Here is a 15,680-nt window from a genome sequence, read left to right on the forward strand (position 1 = left end):
AAATGTCGCAAATCCCGGGTGTAACTTGGTCCAGGGTTTTCCATGGAAATCCATGGAAAATATGAGGCTGGAGTATTCGGACTAAGTTTCCAGCCTTTTCCATCGTCAATATTTAAAAAAAAAGGGTGAAAATTGTCCATGGTATGTGGAAATAGCCTGGAATAGTTTTCCATGGTTTTCCAGGCTCCCTGGAATAATTACCATGGAACAATTTCCAGGGTTTTCCACCCATGGAATAAATACCGTCCGAATACTCCATGTAATCTGGAAAACCATGGAAAACCATGGATTTTTTTCCAGGGTTTTTCCAGATTACAGGAGTATTCGGACGGTATTTTTTCCATGCTGGCTGGAAAACCCTGGAAAATGTTCCAGGGTTTTTCTTTGTTTAATATTCCATGGATGCCTGGTATAACATGGAAAATTGTCCAGCGTTTACCATGGTCACTGAATAGAAAAAGAAATTTCTGGTCTAAAACAATATTCATGTATTAAATGAATACAATACTCACAGCTTAAATAAATCATAATTTAAGGTTAGATTAAAAACAAACAAAAAATCAACATAATGCCTTAGTTTCTTCGATGTATTATTTTGTTCACAATTCATCAAAATATAACATCAGATTACAAAGTGTTACATTTATTTAACAATTATTCAGATCAACAAGTGTTGTTTAATACATGCTTACAAAGCCTCTAGGTCCATTATCATAAATCAGGCCCTAACATAACAGAACAGGCGCTACTTTAAAAGTTAAAAAGTATAATGCAACTTAACAACATGTATTCAAAGTAACCAAAATACAAGCAAGTCAAGTAATATACAGTAACAATCACGAACCCTGTACAAACGATATACAGAAACAAAATGAAAAATTTAAGTTATTTAGCTACTTCATGTTTGTCACAATATATGTAGCTGCCCATGAGCACAAGGATACTATTTTTCTCAGCTACTTTCACTTTATGCAATTTAGGTGCTCAATTTCATTAAAATACTTTTATATAATTTTATTGTTCAAAGAAATTCAGAACATAATGCATGTACATGTATTACTTTCCAAGTGACAGTTTAAAATATAATTGCAAGTCTAAAACTTGTGAAGGCAGCTTAGTAAATTATAAGTACCCAGGTGGGATAAAATTACAGTTTTAAAAACTTTTTTGTAATTAGCTGGGCTTCAGTAGGTCGTGGATCTTTTATAGAACTTGTACTGCTGTTATACTGTACGGCTCCTGCATGATCTCTGAAAGAAAAACAAAGCAAACAATATTACAAGAAAGTCATAAGTTTTTTACATTCATCTGTAAAGTAAATGTGCAGCAATCATATGATTGAATATCTATACTTCAATGCTCATTCATATTTTAATCTATTTAGATATTTCATATCACTGCTCAATTCGGTACATCTAGCTTTTTTGTATTTGAGCGAACATTACGATCCTAAGTAGTTAGCAATTATTTCTTTTCCATTACTGAAATTTATTCTCTTAAAGTTTGCAAGCGGGCTTAATCTACTTGCAAACAGGCAACCACACAGGAAAACGAGACTTTCAAGTGAATAAATTGGTGATTTAACTTATATTTTTATATGACTCTCTTTTATTTGAAATATATATTGTGTTTTCTTAAATGCCCCAAAACGGGGTACACTAGCATGTATCTGGAAACTCAAACATATATAGGAATTTATATTCAGATATAGCTATAGGAAAGATATGCTAATTTGGCTAATTCATATAAAAATAACCTGTATTGAAACTAGAACCAAAATATTGGATACCCAAAAGACAAAATACTTTCAGGTGGTTAACACTTAATTACTTATATGAGCCCGGGGCATAACAATATTTACCATGAATTTGTGGCCATGTTAGTCCTCTTGGTAAATGCGCCAAAAGAGCCGCTTTGCTGTCTTGGGTTATTTCCCCTGCCAAACTCTGCAGTATCTTCCTTCAACTGGTCAGCTACAGTTAAAGCACATAATGAAATGTATATAGAAAATAATTCAAGTATTGTTTTAAATATTTAGTAAATTGTCTTAAATAATAACTTACAATGAAGTTATACATCACAAAGCATCGCATAACAAAATTTGTAGGTATGATTAGTACAAATTTATTATTGCTATAATTAGAATGATGTGTAATTCTATTGGTATGAAAATGCACAGTGAAACCTAAAATACAATGCTATTGGTTTAATTAATTTATTTATAAACATTAACAGCATTAATGAGCATTGAGTTCTCATCATGCACAGCACATACTCCCTTAGCCTCATTCCCTAGCCATGCATTATAAACTTCCGATACTACATTCAAGCTTATTAATATCTCCACATAGGACTTCCTTTATCAAGCTGCAAACTGCACTTAGTGAATATGTGTGTGACAGCTGCTTTTAAACTTCTATATTTGCCATACTTTTACCTAAAATGTCACATAAAAAAGGTCTACATGATGACATAAGAAGAATAAATTTAAAGGAATATTTAGAAATAATGAAAAGCACAAACCTTCAGTTGTTGTTCTATTCCTAGACAGACTTCTGAAACACTTTGTATGCATCACTTTTTAACATTTCATGTCACTTTCCAAATGATATCCATACATTATTATTTTAAGAAATTCTTGTTAATGGAAAAACTCATTAACTCTACTGTTTGTGAACATTACATTAACTTCATTTTAACAAGATTACCTGCAAATTTTCTACAATACGCCAGATTTCAATCTAACAGGTAAACTTTCTGTATTTGAACTCAGCCAACAGAAAAGGCTGTGATATTTTTATACCAATAGATTAGCAGCAGACATATCTGACTCACACAGGTTTATTCAGATAGTTTGTTAATTGCAAACATGGACTGTAGTTTAAATATTGAGTGTGTATACACCTTGAACAGGGTTAAAGAATTTAAACTTGTAGACATTGCTTTGAAAGTTACTACTATTACTTCTACTACTAGTACTACTACTACTACTACTACTACTTCTGCAAAACTACTACTACTAGGACAAACAGCCACAAAACAACAACAACAACACAACAACAACACCAACAACAACAACAACAACAACAACAACAAAAACTAACTACTACTACTACTATACTACGCTACACACTACTACTACGACTACTACTACTACTACTACTACTACTACTTCTACTTATACTACTACTACTGCTACTTCTACTTCTACTACTACTACTACTACTACAACTACTATACTACTATTACTACTACTACTACTACTGCTGCTTACTACTGCTACTACTAACTACTTACTTACTGCTTCACTACTACTAGTGCTTCAACTACTACTACGACCTAACTGCTACTGCTGCTGCTACTACTCCTGCTGCTGCTGCTGCTGCTACTACTACTGCTGCTGCTGCTGCTACTACTACTACAACTCCTGCTGCAGCGACTACTACTACTACTACTGCTGCGCTGTTCACTACTACTACTACCACTACTACTACTACTACTACTACTACTACTACGACTACTACTACTACTAGTACTTCCAACTACTATTGCTACTACTACTGCTACTACACTACTGCTACTGATGCTGCTACTGCTACTACTGCTGCTGCTGCTACTTCTACTACTACTACTTCTACTACTACTACTTCTACTACTACTCTTGCTGCTGCTGCTAATGCTACTTCCTTAACTACTACTACTACTGCTGCTACTAGTATTGTTTATTATTATACTACTATTGCTACCGTTACTGCTACTATTCCTGTAAATGCTAACAACAACACAATAATAACTGCTACTACTGCTACTGTCACTTAATTTGCACCATAGTATAATTATCAGTAGTTTAACTGCTTATACAACTTATACAACAACCACTTTTACTTCCACTCCTACAACATATTCTACTTCTACCAGCCTCAGCATTACTACTTCTACCACTACTACTACTACTATAACTACTACTATTTCTGCCCAAACTATGCACATTGTTTTATGTTTTATTCATATGTTGTGTAAATTGTTGAACTCTGATTTACTTTGAATAAATGGGTTGCATTTTTATAAGTTATTTTCTCCTCTTATAAAGTCTAAGTTTTTTCCAGGGTCAGCTGAAATGTTAGAGTCTTTTCCATGCTTAAAAAAAGTCTATGTTCCACTTTCCATGCTATCTGGAAATATTTTCCATGGTTATCCAGCCTAAATCCAGCGTTTTCCATTCCTTTTCCATGCTTTTCCATCCAAGGCTGGAAAATGCTTGGAAAAAAAGTCCACGTTTCATGGACATTTTCTAAACAAAACCCTGGAAAACCCTGGAAACTGTTTCAAATTCCAGGGATTTCCATGGAATTCCATGTTATACCAATGGATTTCCAGCCTAAGTTCCATGATTACCCTGGACAATGTACACCTGGGATTTATTAAAGCAAATATATTTTTGCCCAAAATTTCTTTTAACCTGTTCATATCTACCGGTACCGACTTCTTGTTGTTTCAACAACGGCCCCCTTCATTCTGTAAGATTATAGGGTGTCGTTTTTGGGGGAAAAAATGGTGTCCTTTTGAATTATTTACGATTACATTTTTTTCGCAATTTAGCAGCCAAGATAGCGTTGTATCATGTAGATGCGCACACACTTTTTAATTTGAATTTGAAGGTCAAACCTGCATCTTATACGCAGTAACTTATGGTATTCAATGAAATAAGAAACCTTTTAAAGTTTTGTGATTGTTGTCAATTTTAGTACATAATAGCTAGCTCACCTGTTGAATACAATACTTTGTGTGTTGTTCTTTAACATTCATGTTGAACACAAGTTGAAATTCTTTGTTTTGTGAGTGTGACTTTGTATGAATGTTTTGTAACTGGTAGAAAACCTTCATTTAAATAACAGCATAGAACTAAATCACAAAGTTTACTCATGTGACCACTGTTAAGCATAAAATTATCTCTGTTATATGGTGAACTATTACACAGATTTTAAAATGTAGACTTTGTATGTTATAGAATGTTTTCAATGGGTATTTTTTATTTAAAAGGTCTTTGAATTTCTGAAATTCCAATAATGAAATGGAAAATAGTGGAAATAATTGGTTTTAGAATATATTGAATTTATATCGTGTTGTATTGAAGTTTCCTTTCTATTGTAAAAATATCTTATTATTAAAAAGTAGTTCTTGATAGAGCACACTTTTTGATGCGTTTCAGACTGAATAGACCAACAAGTGCTGCGTCCACCATGTCCTATTACGTAGAGGGCGGCCATTTTCTGGAAAAACCATCACATATTTCTGTGGTAAGTTATTTTATTGACTAATGGCTAGGCCTAACTTCCAGCTGCAGATAGAAGACATCAACTTGAACATTGTTTAACTTGTTCTTGATTCTTGTCACAATATGTTTTTTGGTTGTCAGTGTTGATAATGTCCTATCATCCCAGAAAAAGGAAAACAAGTCGTCATTATGCTGCTTGCCTCTATTTCACTTTTTAAAATGTTACTGGGGTGTTAAAATTTGAAATCACACTATCCTTGTGCAAACGCCAGAAAAAGCATAGAAACTTGCATGTTCTGTCTTTACAAAAAACATCCATAAACCAGCAGAATGCTGCACCACTTCTTAATTCTCTGAAAGAGAAAATTGTAAACTCATTAGACCTGAGAATCAACATGTAAGTTCACAATTAATTCTTAAAAACATAAACTTTTGTAAGAAACTTAATATGTTTATGATAATTCCAGGCAAAAGGATAAAGTCTCAGTACCGCAAGCAGCCGCACACGATTAGGGTCACAGCCTTCAGAAATGGGAGCAGGGAACCATTTGTTAGACTGGCAGCTCCAAATATTAAGATGGTACATGAACATTTCCAATATTCAAAAAAACTTCTTAATTCAGAATTGATGTTTAATCCTGGTTTTTAATGCAAGCACTGAGCAATTTTCTAACTTTTGTCTACTGCAATTTATCTACCTTGCATCACACTGATTCCAATGTTACTGGAAAGCTAATTCAATAATATATCCTTTTAATAAATTTTGTGTTATATTCCATAGTATTTGACCAAAATGTGAAACTTTTGCGTATAATTAAATAGTATGCACTCAAACAATGCACACACACAATAACTGTGCTTCGATATTTTGACCCCTGAAATTTTCAAACAAGTGGTCACTAGACTCGTCATAAAAAATGTATAGAAATCCCTGAAATTGTAGATTGACTTTTCCAATACTTGAAATCGTTTATTATACCCCCACAAACGAAGTTTAGGGAGGTATATAGGAGTGAGCTTGTCTGTCTGTCGGTCGGTCTGTATTAAGTGTCCGCTCTCTAATTTAAGTTGTAATGCTCCCCGAAATAAAATTTCGGCGGAGAATATAGTTGCCAGTTTATCCTTCCTTTCTTACTTCGTCACCACTTTTGTTACTGTTTCTCATAGTGCTTCAATACTTTATCAATCTCTTTCATATTTGGCAGTAGGTACCTTGCATGGACCTCTACTTTTGATGAGGTTTGAGGTCACTGGGTTCACGGTCAAGGTCACCAAGGCTAATAATAATAGATTTTCCGTCACACTTTTGTTACATTTTCTCAAAGCGCCTTCAATACTTTACAGATCTCTTTTCACATTGGCATGTAGGTACCTTTCATGGACCTCTACCTGTTGATGATGTTTGAGGTCACTGGGGTCAAGGTCACCGAGGCTAATAATAGATTTTCTGTCACACTTTTTTTACAGTTTCTCATAGCGACTTCAATACTTTACCGATCTCTTTCATATTTTGCATGTAGATATCTTGCATGGACCTCTACCTTTTGATTAGGTTGAGGTCACTGGGTCTAAGGTCCAGGTCACCGAGGCTAATATAGATTTTCTGTCATACATTTGTTACAGTTTCTCATAGGGCCTTCAATACTTTACCGATCTCTTTCATATTTGGCATGTAGGTTCCTTGCATGGACCTCTACCTTTTGATGAGGGTTTGAGGTCGCTGGGTTCAAGGTCAAGGTCACCGAGGCTAATAATAGATTTCCGTCACACTTTTTATACAGTTTCTCATAGCGCCTTCAATACTTTAACGGATCTCTATCATATTTGGTCTTGTAGATACCTTGCATAGATCTCTACCTTTTGATCAGGGGAGCATCCATCAGTTTCACTGATATTCTTGTTTCCATCTGATCTTGGACCAACTTGGTCAGATGTTGTATCAAGATGATGTCTAGGCCAAGTTCGAATATGGGTCATGCCTGGTCAAAAACCATGTCACTGGGCATTTTAAACATTGAGCATATTATCCGCTGTTTTATGTGAAAGACAACATGCAAAATATTCCTGTGTCAATGCGGCATGTGGGGGTATTAGGCATGTCTGTGACAAAGCTGTAGTTTAGACAAAAATTTTAATGGTTGATTTTGTAATATTTTAGCTGTTGGAGTACTGCACAGACAAGCTGAGCTTGCCATTTGCAGGCAAGACGGGTCTTTTTGGAAGATGGGCATTGAGGTCTTTAGCGAGAAAGACATTCCACTTGATAGTGAGGTGTACATTTCCACGGGCGAGAACTAATAAAGACCCTTATGCGACCACCAAGCGTAAGTGCATAAATTTTTGTTGAGGCATTGGGGAGAATCTTTTAACTTTGGATCTCACAGGGAAACACTATTTAAAAGAACAGTTTTGGTAGCCATGGCTGTTAAAAGGATTATACAACAAAACAAAAAATTACTTTGTTTGGAAAATTTCTCACAGACAGCACTTTGAATATGTCCATCCTCTTAAGAAAACATTAGTTTGCTAAATGATTCTGATGGTCACTACTGCTATCAAAACAAAATCTTCATGAGGAGAATTAAGCAGAAGATCCATATGTTATGAGACTCAACAACAGATTATAAACATTTCGACCGCCTTGTAGAAAACAACATTATGATGAATGTTCAGGTTTGTCAAAAGGGCAAAAAAAAGAAACCATAAATTCTGATAATAAATTCACTTAGCAGCAGCCTTCAAAAGAGCAATATGAAATCATAAGCAAAAGAATAATCGGTGTTGAGATTGATCAGCTGACAGTGCTACCAACATGTCAACCTCCTTTGCAGGAAACATTATTCCTGACAAATGGAGCCAAGTGGACATTGTCAGGGGTAACCTTGCCTGAGGAAGGGAAAAAGAGAGTGTCCAAGCCAAGGCTTTCTAAACGAATGAAGTACGTATACTGGGTGATACCAGTCCATTAGGCGACTGTTTTATCTTTACATGTGTAGAAAACAAGTGGAAAACCTTTGCTCTTATACTGCCAACTCATTATTGTTTGTGTTACAATATTTTTAGTTTATTTTGTTGGTAGACCCATCCTCAAACTTAAGATCAAGAGGAACATTCAAAATTGTTAATTTTTTAAAGAACAATAAACTTAAAACACAAAAGACATTAATATCCAACATAATCCTCACACATCCTGCCTTTTATATTGCTGTCCAGATACAACACTTCTGAAAGTGTATGATAATTTCGGTGTTTTCTTTGGTGATATATGACATTTCCTGTTAAATGATAATGTGGAAAAGCTGTATCATAATGTTCACGTTCATTTAGCGAGATCAGTGTTTCATTATTATCATTTATGTGTCAGTCAACATGCAGCAAATTGAAGACAAGAAATGAAGATGTTTTTATGATCAACACCTGATTGAGTTTTTTTCTTGATTAGTGAGAAATAAAAATGTATGATGATTTTTTTTCATAACGATGAACGTGGTATAAATATTAGGCATATGATATAAAGGGCCCACCTCATGTAGTGACATCCTCCAACCCGATATGTAGCAAATCTATGTTACATCAGAAACTAACCCATTCAAATTCTTCAAAAATCCATATTTGCAATATAATAATTTTAGAAAAAACAATTAAATTTTGTGCACAAGAATATAGATGAGATTGCAGTAATACATTTTAACATGTAATAAATATAGCAAGGATTCAAAAACATTAACATTTGCAAAGCAAGCAAATAAATTTGTTTTTTGTCCTATTTTTCGCTTCTCTTTTTTTAATCTCTCTAATCAGTTTATTTCTTTATTTTCATGATGAATAAAAGAAAAACGTACCGTATGTTATGAAAAACATAAAATAACATAATTAAAAAGGTTGTAAATAAGGTGCTTGGGTATTTTTTTCATCATGTTAGATTGTCTTGTTGATTGTTCCATGTAATGATTGATAGCTTTTGTTGAATATGCAAATGTTGACTACATTATATTTATTATTAACATTTTCAGGAAGTTGGGCTGATCACAAGTGTGTGCGAATAATCGTCTACCACAATGGCAAGAGCATAGAGCCTGTGGAAGTGGTGGCAGACTTGTCAAACAAGAGGAGGTAAACATTCACACGATGCATAGTATGCTTAGTTTGAAGTGGGCATTCCTTGAAATAAGCAGTTTGACCATATAGTTTAAAATAAATGTTTAAGAAACCTAACATATAATTAAGCCTGGTTAAAAAATAAAATGTTTCAAACATCCATCAAACTTGTCAGTAGCGGTAATAGTAGCCTTTTTACATGTTATAGTGGGGGTTACACTGATTATTACCGCAAAGTGTGTAGCCAAATCTGAGCCACGTGAGGCTTCTGTCATTTATGAATGCAATTTGTTTTAATTACTAGTGGAGATGTTATAAATAATGTGGCTATTTGCATTTCAGTTTCTGGTGGCTTGTACAGCAAAGCTAGATCTACGAAGTCATGCCAAGATTCTGTACGACTGGGAAGGCAATGAAATTACCCTCCCTTGCTGAGAGTGAGTTGCTGAATCTGTGGTTTTATTGTGTTCTTTGTGTTTGTTTTGTGGGGAATTAAAATTTCCACTCTGTTGTTCAATTTGTTATTCTTTAACGTAGTATCTTTATCAAGATAGACCTCCTAGCTGAATCTTTTTCTGTATAATTTAGAAGCTCGAGATTATTTAGGTGGTTATTAGCAAGCAAATAAACTTATTTGCTTTCAAACACTGTTTCATACTTTCTGTCTTTATTTTGAAAATGTTCAGAAGAAATCAGCTAAAACAGACACACATTTAATCTTAGTATGTAATGAAATCACCACAGGATCACTACTGTGGACATGTTTGCTGTTTAATGAAACTGAATACAGTTGAATTTATATACAACAGGGTTGCTATTTTGTCAGTGCAGGAATTATAATGTGGTAAACTCAGTTCTTACCAAGATTTCAATAAGTAATGATGATTGAAAATTAGCAAGCCTAAAGTCTTATATTATTACTTAAGGCTAAGAAAATGTTAATGGTCCGCCTACAGAAAATCTCAGCAAGCCAATACAACAATTCCAGCTAAACTATGACACTTTCACATGAAACTCCCGAACTAACCAGAGTATGTATTGTTCTATTACTGGCTGTAAGGTGATGCGTTTATTGCATTCCAGCGCCTGTACTAGACGATTGCCTGCAGCCAGGGGGCACCTGCATCCTGGGCCCGGTCTGGGTGTCCACAGGCGAGGGGTTCAGCCCCTCGGGAACCAGGGACTTCCTGCTTTCCATACAGGAAGTGCTCAATGGCCGGCTCAAGGAGGCCAAGAAGTTCAGGAAAGAGGTATGTGTTCTTTAATATTTGAGCCTCACTTTTGGAAAATAGGGTTAAATGCATGTGCTTATAGTGTCGTCCAGGAGTAGTCTGTGCAATCTGCACAGGCTAATCAGGCGCAACACTTTCTGCTTAAATTGAATTTGTTGTTTGAAGGCAGTCTCTTCTCAGCCAAAACTCCAGTTTAGGCTGAAAGTGTTGTCCCTGATTATACTCTGCAGACTGACATGGCTAATCTGGGATACCACTTACGTACATGCATTAAAGCCATTTTTTCCAAAGCAAGACTCATATTCATGAATATTCATTTCTTGATTTTTTAATAACAAGCGTGAGTTTATTAAGTTACCACCACAATGAAACCGAAATACTGTTAAAAATGCGGGATGGAGGAGATACAATTAAACAAGCTTCTTCTTTGATATCAACTTCTAAAGCTAATATTTTCTTATTTTTAAATAAATAATGTATTTTTGCATTTTCAAAATTAAAATATGTCATCCTAGATTATCCTTTGAAGTCAGCACAGGCCGCCTGGAATGACACTTTTTTCCTCAGCATGATTTTTGCGAAGAAGAAAATTCCTTAAAAAAACAACTTAAAAGTGAAGGGTGTTGTCCCTGTGGTAATGGCACAGGCTAATCTAGGTACATGCATTAAGCCCAGAATATTGCTCAAATGATATTGTTAATCCGATACTTGATATCCCTTATAGCTTAGGTACATGCAGGATGGAGAGACCGACAAGATCAAGATTGCCATTAAGATTCTGTCCATGACTTCTGACGAGGTGGAGGAAGCCATCATCTTTGTAAGACATTTATTCTTTAACATATTAATGCTGTATTGACTGGTAAGGTTACAAAGTTTTGTTAAATTTGTAAATGATTAGTGATATGTTCCATCTGCAAATGAGACCAACAGCCAATTTAAAAAAAGTATGATCTGCCCCCTGCAGGTTTCACGTTTTTGTTTACCATTTATATACACAAAGAGACTTAATACATTCAGCAATTCAGTGGGCCTAATTTCTTCAGATGAGAATTATAAAATTTGTTAATACCAACTTTCAAAAAGGCAGCAATATTCATTTAATCAAACAGTCTGTGACAATTTGTCAAAATTTAGAAATTTCTTTCACTTTACTGACCATACAATTGTGTGAGCATAAATACATTTATTTATTTTTTTGTCATTGTCATGGATTTTCAGACGGACAGCGACATTGATCAACTCACGGAGACGCTAGATCGGATCAAAGAAAAGCTTGAAAATTTATCTGAACTCGTGAGCAAGGAGGAAGCAGAAGGGACCCACTTCAGGATGAGACACATCCGGAAAATGTCCCCGGATAGGTCGTACAAGATGGTCGGAATGCCTGGATTAAAGTTAAAGGTCTGGTTTGCAATATAATATTTGCAACATGTTACACATAGTTTTGAAGAATGATTCCCAGCTTAGTAATATTTTATATGTTATCATATTTGTAAATAGTTTATACTGGCCAGATCAAACAAAATGATATGAATCTTTGACGGAAAAACAGAGTCTCATTTGAGTTTTTGTATTTATAATATTTTACACAAAACACATTTGAAATAATTTATTTCTGAAAATATTCTTTGTACAAAATGGATTGAATTCTATTTGTTAGATTCATGAGAATGGAACTGCAATTGTTGTTCTCAAGATTCATGAGAATTGAACTGCATATGAATTTTATTTAGATTCATAAGAACAGAACTGCATTAAATGTTATTTAGATTCATTAGAATGGAACTCCATGTTAGTGTTCTTTGATTCATGAGAATGGAACAGCATAATTATGTTCTTGATATTCATGAAAATGGGACTGCATATTAATATTCTATAGATTCATGAGAATGAGACTGCATGCTTATGTTCTTAGATTATTGGAAATGGGACTGCAAATTGTTGTTCTTTAGATTCATGAGAATGGAACTGCATATTGATGTTCTTTAAAATCATGGGAATGGGACTGCATTTTAATGTTCTTTAGAATCATGAGAATGGAACTGCATATTAATGTTCTTTAGATTCACTAGAATGAGACTGCATATTGATGTACTTTAGATTCATGAAAATGGAACTGCATATTGATGTTCTTTAGATTCACTAGAATGAGACTGCATATTGATGTTATATAGATTCACAAGAATGGGACTGCATATTGTTGTTCCTTAAATTTATGAGAATGGAATTGCATATTAATGTTCTTTAGATTCATGAGAATGGAACTGAGTATTGATGTTCTTTAGAATTACGAGAACGGAACTGCATATTGATGTTATATAGATTCATGAGAATGGGACTGCATATTAATGTTCTTTAGTTTCACAAGAATGGGACTGCATATTAATGTTATATAGATTCACCAGAATGGAACTGCATTTTTTTTCTTCAGATTCATGAGAATGGAACAGCGAATGTTCCTAGGGAATTCTATTTCAACGTCCGCAAAGCTGCCCAGGGTAGCAGCAAGGAACTCATCATGCAGAGAGTAGGCTGCACCAGTTTTACATTTTCTCTTTATTTTTTTATCCTCTTAAAAGCCTGTTTAACAGCTATTTCTCTTAGCTTGATTATGACTGAAAGAAGTTGTGATAATTGAAAACTAATGCAATCTGCATCCGGCCATATCTGGAAAAAAAACACAATGTTTGCAATTAATTATTTTTTATGTTCTTTTGTCAGTTATTGGACGAATTGTCAGGAATGTTTGTGAACCCGCTGAAACCTAAAATCGCCCCAGTGGCCAAGAAGATTTTCAACACCTTTGGTCAAGAAATCACTGATGTATTCACTCTACAGTCGGATCAAGAAATCTGGGTCTCATTTGGCGAGCCATACATGTCGCCATTTAGTAAGGAATTTTTTGCTGTCTGAAATTGGGCCTTTTTTCAATATTTAACAATGAAGCTATACTATCTACTATAAAGCCTATTTATAATGTAAAAATTGCTAGTGATTGGTATAGTATAACATGGAATTTTGAACTGTAATGCAGAGGTTTTGATGTACATGTATTTTACCCATGGTGCTATTGATATAACACTCACTTTTTATTATGTACCCCACTATAGTGGGGGACATATTGTTTTTGCCCTGTCTGTTGGTTGGTTGGTTTGTGTGTTTGTTTGCTCCAACTTTAACATTTTGTCATAACTTTTGCAATATTGAAGATATCAACTTCGAATTTGGCATGCATGTGTATCTCATGAAGCTGCACATTTTGAGTGGTGAAAGGGCAAGGTCATCCTTCAAGGTCAAAGGTCAAATATATAGCTTCAAAGCGGCGCAGAAGGGGGACATAGTGTTTCTGAAAAACACATATCTTGTTCATGTTACAAATGTTTTCATTAATAATTCCGAAGCTGTAATATAGATTGATCTATATATATATATCAGGGATCATATTTTCCCGCAACATCAATCGGTCCGGATTTAAATGGGGAGAAAGTGTCCGAAAATTTATATCCGAAATCATGACAAATTACGTTAAAATATATACCATTGATTTTGCTATTCATGAAGATGGTATAATAAATGTACAAGTTAAATTCCCTTAGGCATTATTTTTAAAACGGAACATTCAAGTTTTCTTATTTTGTTTTATCATTGCTATTTCATTGACATTGGTTGTTTCGTGTGCTGTTTTATCTGACTGTTTTTCAATCGTTGTCAATATTATTAGTCTGTGTAAATCTATGCCGATGTTTTAAATTGTTGTCATCTCGATAATAGCTTACAAACATGCATTGAACCAAACAAATGTCTGTGCGTAGGTTTGTTACTGACAATAACAAAACCAAATAGTTAAGAAATAATTCATGTACGTTATAGTTTGTAGTCGAATAACCCACGGCCGATAGTTAAGATGCGTAGGGATTAAATGATTTGAAACTAGCATCTAAACTTTCGGTCGTGGGTTATTCAACATCAAACAATAAAGACACAAATTTTTTCGATTCTAACACGATATTTACTGAAGATTTATACAATGTATATTATTTTTCTTGTGTACTATTTTATGTGAAGTTCCGCCCATAAAATAACTTTCGGCTGTTCTGTCGATCAGATCAGCAACTTTTATTTATTGCCGAATTATTACGCTGGTGGAAATGTATCGGCATATTTTGTTTAATTACAGCGCGTGCTTTCAGTGTATAAAGTCCGCCCACAATTATTGCAGAATATCCGATTTTCTTCTTTGTTTATATGACAGTTTACTGTATCATGCATAAAATGCACAATTTCCACGAGGATAACATCGAGGTTTGTATCTCCAAAGTAACTGTCAACGATTTTATCCTGGACAAGTACACCTTACGGACTGATTGTGCTTGGTATAAGCAAGTGAAATTATGGATTATTGACACGGGATTATTCACGCGTGACTAATACACAGCCGCGCGAATCTTCGCTTCTTGGGGCCATACTCTGATACTAGTCGGCTGACATGCAATAATCTGGGCCTGACCGGTTAAGAGACTGCAGCGAATGGTTTATCACACCTTATTGAGATAAGAATGTAATAATGGTGTGCACTGTGTAATCGATTTCATGACATGGAAATTTTAGCAAACAGAATCAGACCGACTGTTTGGGATTTTCAATCGGTCTTTCATGACCTCAATCGGTCAAGGACCGACAAAACTGGCAAAAAGATGATCCCTGATATATATACATACGTTGTGATTGATGTCATATAGAAATATAAGATTTAATAATTATGTTTGATATGTTTTGTTAATAAACAAATGCATATATATCCCAACATTGTGATTGATATCATAGAAATGTAAGATTGAATAATTATGTTTGATATGTTTTTAGCTCACCTGAGCACAACGTGCTCATGGTGAGCTTTTGTGATCGCCTTTTGTTCGTCGTGCGTCGTCCGTTGTCCTTCATGCGGCGTCAACATTTGCCTTGTTAACTCTCTAGAGGCCACATTTATTGTCCAATCTTCATGAAATTTGGTCAGAAGATTGGTCTCAATGATATCTTGGATGAGTTCCAAAATGATTACGTTTGCTTGAAAA

General features: G+C 34.6%; 1 protein-coding gene and 1 long non-coding RNA gene across 2 annotated transcripts in view; both read left to right on the forward strand.

Annotated features, from left to right (window-relative positions):
• The window catches only part of LOC127835879 (uncharacterized), an 8,637-nt gene extending 1,040 nt beyond the window's left edge, over nucleotides 1–7,597 (forward strand). The window contains exons 2-4 of the long non-coding RNA XR_008028566.1: nucleotides 5,210–5,297; nucleotides 5,743–5,855; nucleotides 7,434–7,597. This is a non-coding gene — a long non-coding RNA (uncharacterized LOC127835879). The remainder of the gene's footprint in view (nucleotides 1–5,209; nucleotides 5,298–5,742; nucleotides 5,856–7,433) is intronic.
• Nucleotides 7,598–9,713: 2,116 nt separating this feature from the next.
• The window catches only part of LOC127835868 (doublecortin domain-containing protein 1-like), a 45,846-nt gene continuing 39,879 nt past the window's right edge, over nucleotides 9,714–15,680 (forward strand). The window contains exons 1-6 of the mRNA XM_052362296.1: nucleotides 9,714–9,810; nucleotides 10,457–10,623; nucleotides 11,330–11,425; nucleotides 11,827–12,009; nucleotides 13,040–13,135; nucleotides 13,330–13,498. Of these exons, the coding sequence (XP_052218256.1) occupies nucleotides 9,756–9,810; nucleotides 10,457–10,623; nucleotides 11,330–11,425; nucleotides 11,827–12,009; nucleotides 13,040–13,135; nucleotides 13,330–13,498 (766 nt within the window). The 5' untranslated portion in view covers nucleotides 9,714–9,755. The remainder of the gene's footprint in view (nucleotides 9,811–10,456; nucleotides 10,624–11,329; nucleotides 11,426–11,826; nucleotides 12,010–13,039; nucleotides 13,136–13,329; nucleotides 13,499–15,680) is intronic.

Source organism: Dreissena polymorpha, chromosome 1, assembly GCF_020536995.1.
Source record: "Dreissena polymorpha isolate Duluth1 chromosome 1, UMN_Dpol_1.0, whole genome shotgun sequence".
NCBI classification, from domain to species: domain Eukaryota; kingdom Metazoa; phylum Mollusca; class Bivalvia; order Myida; family Dreissenidae; genus Dreissena; species Dreissena polymorpha.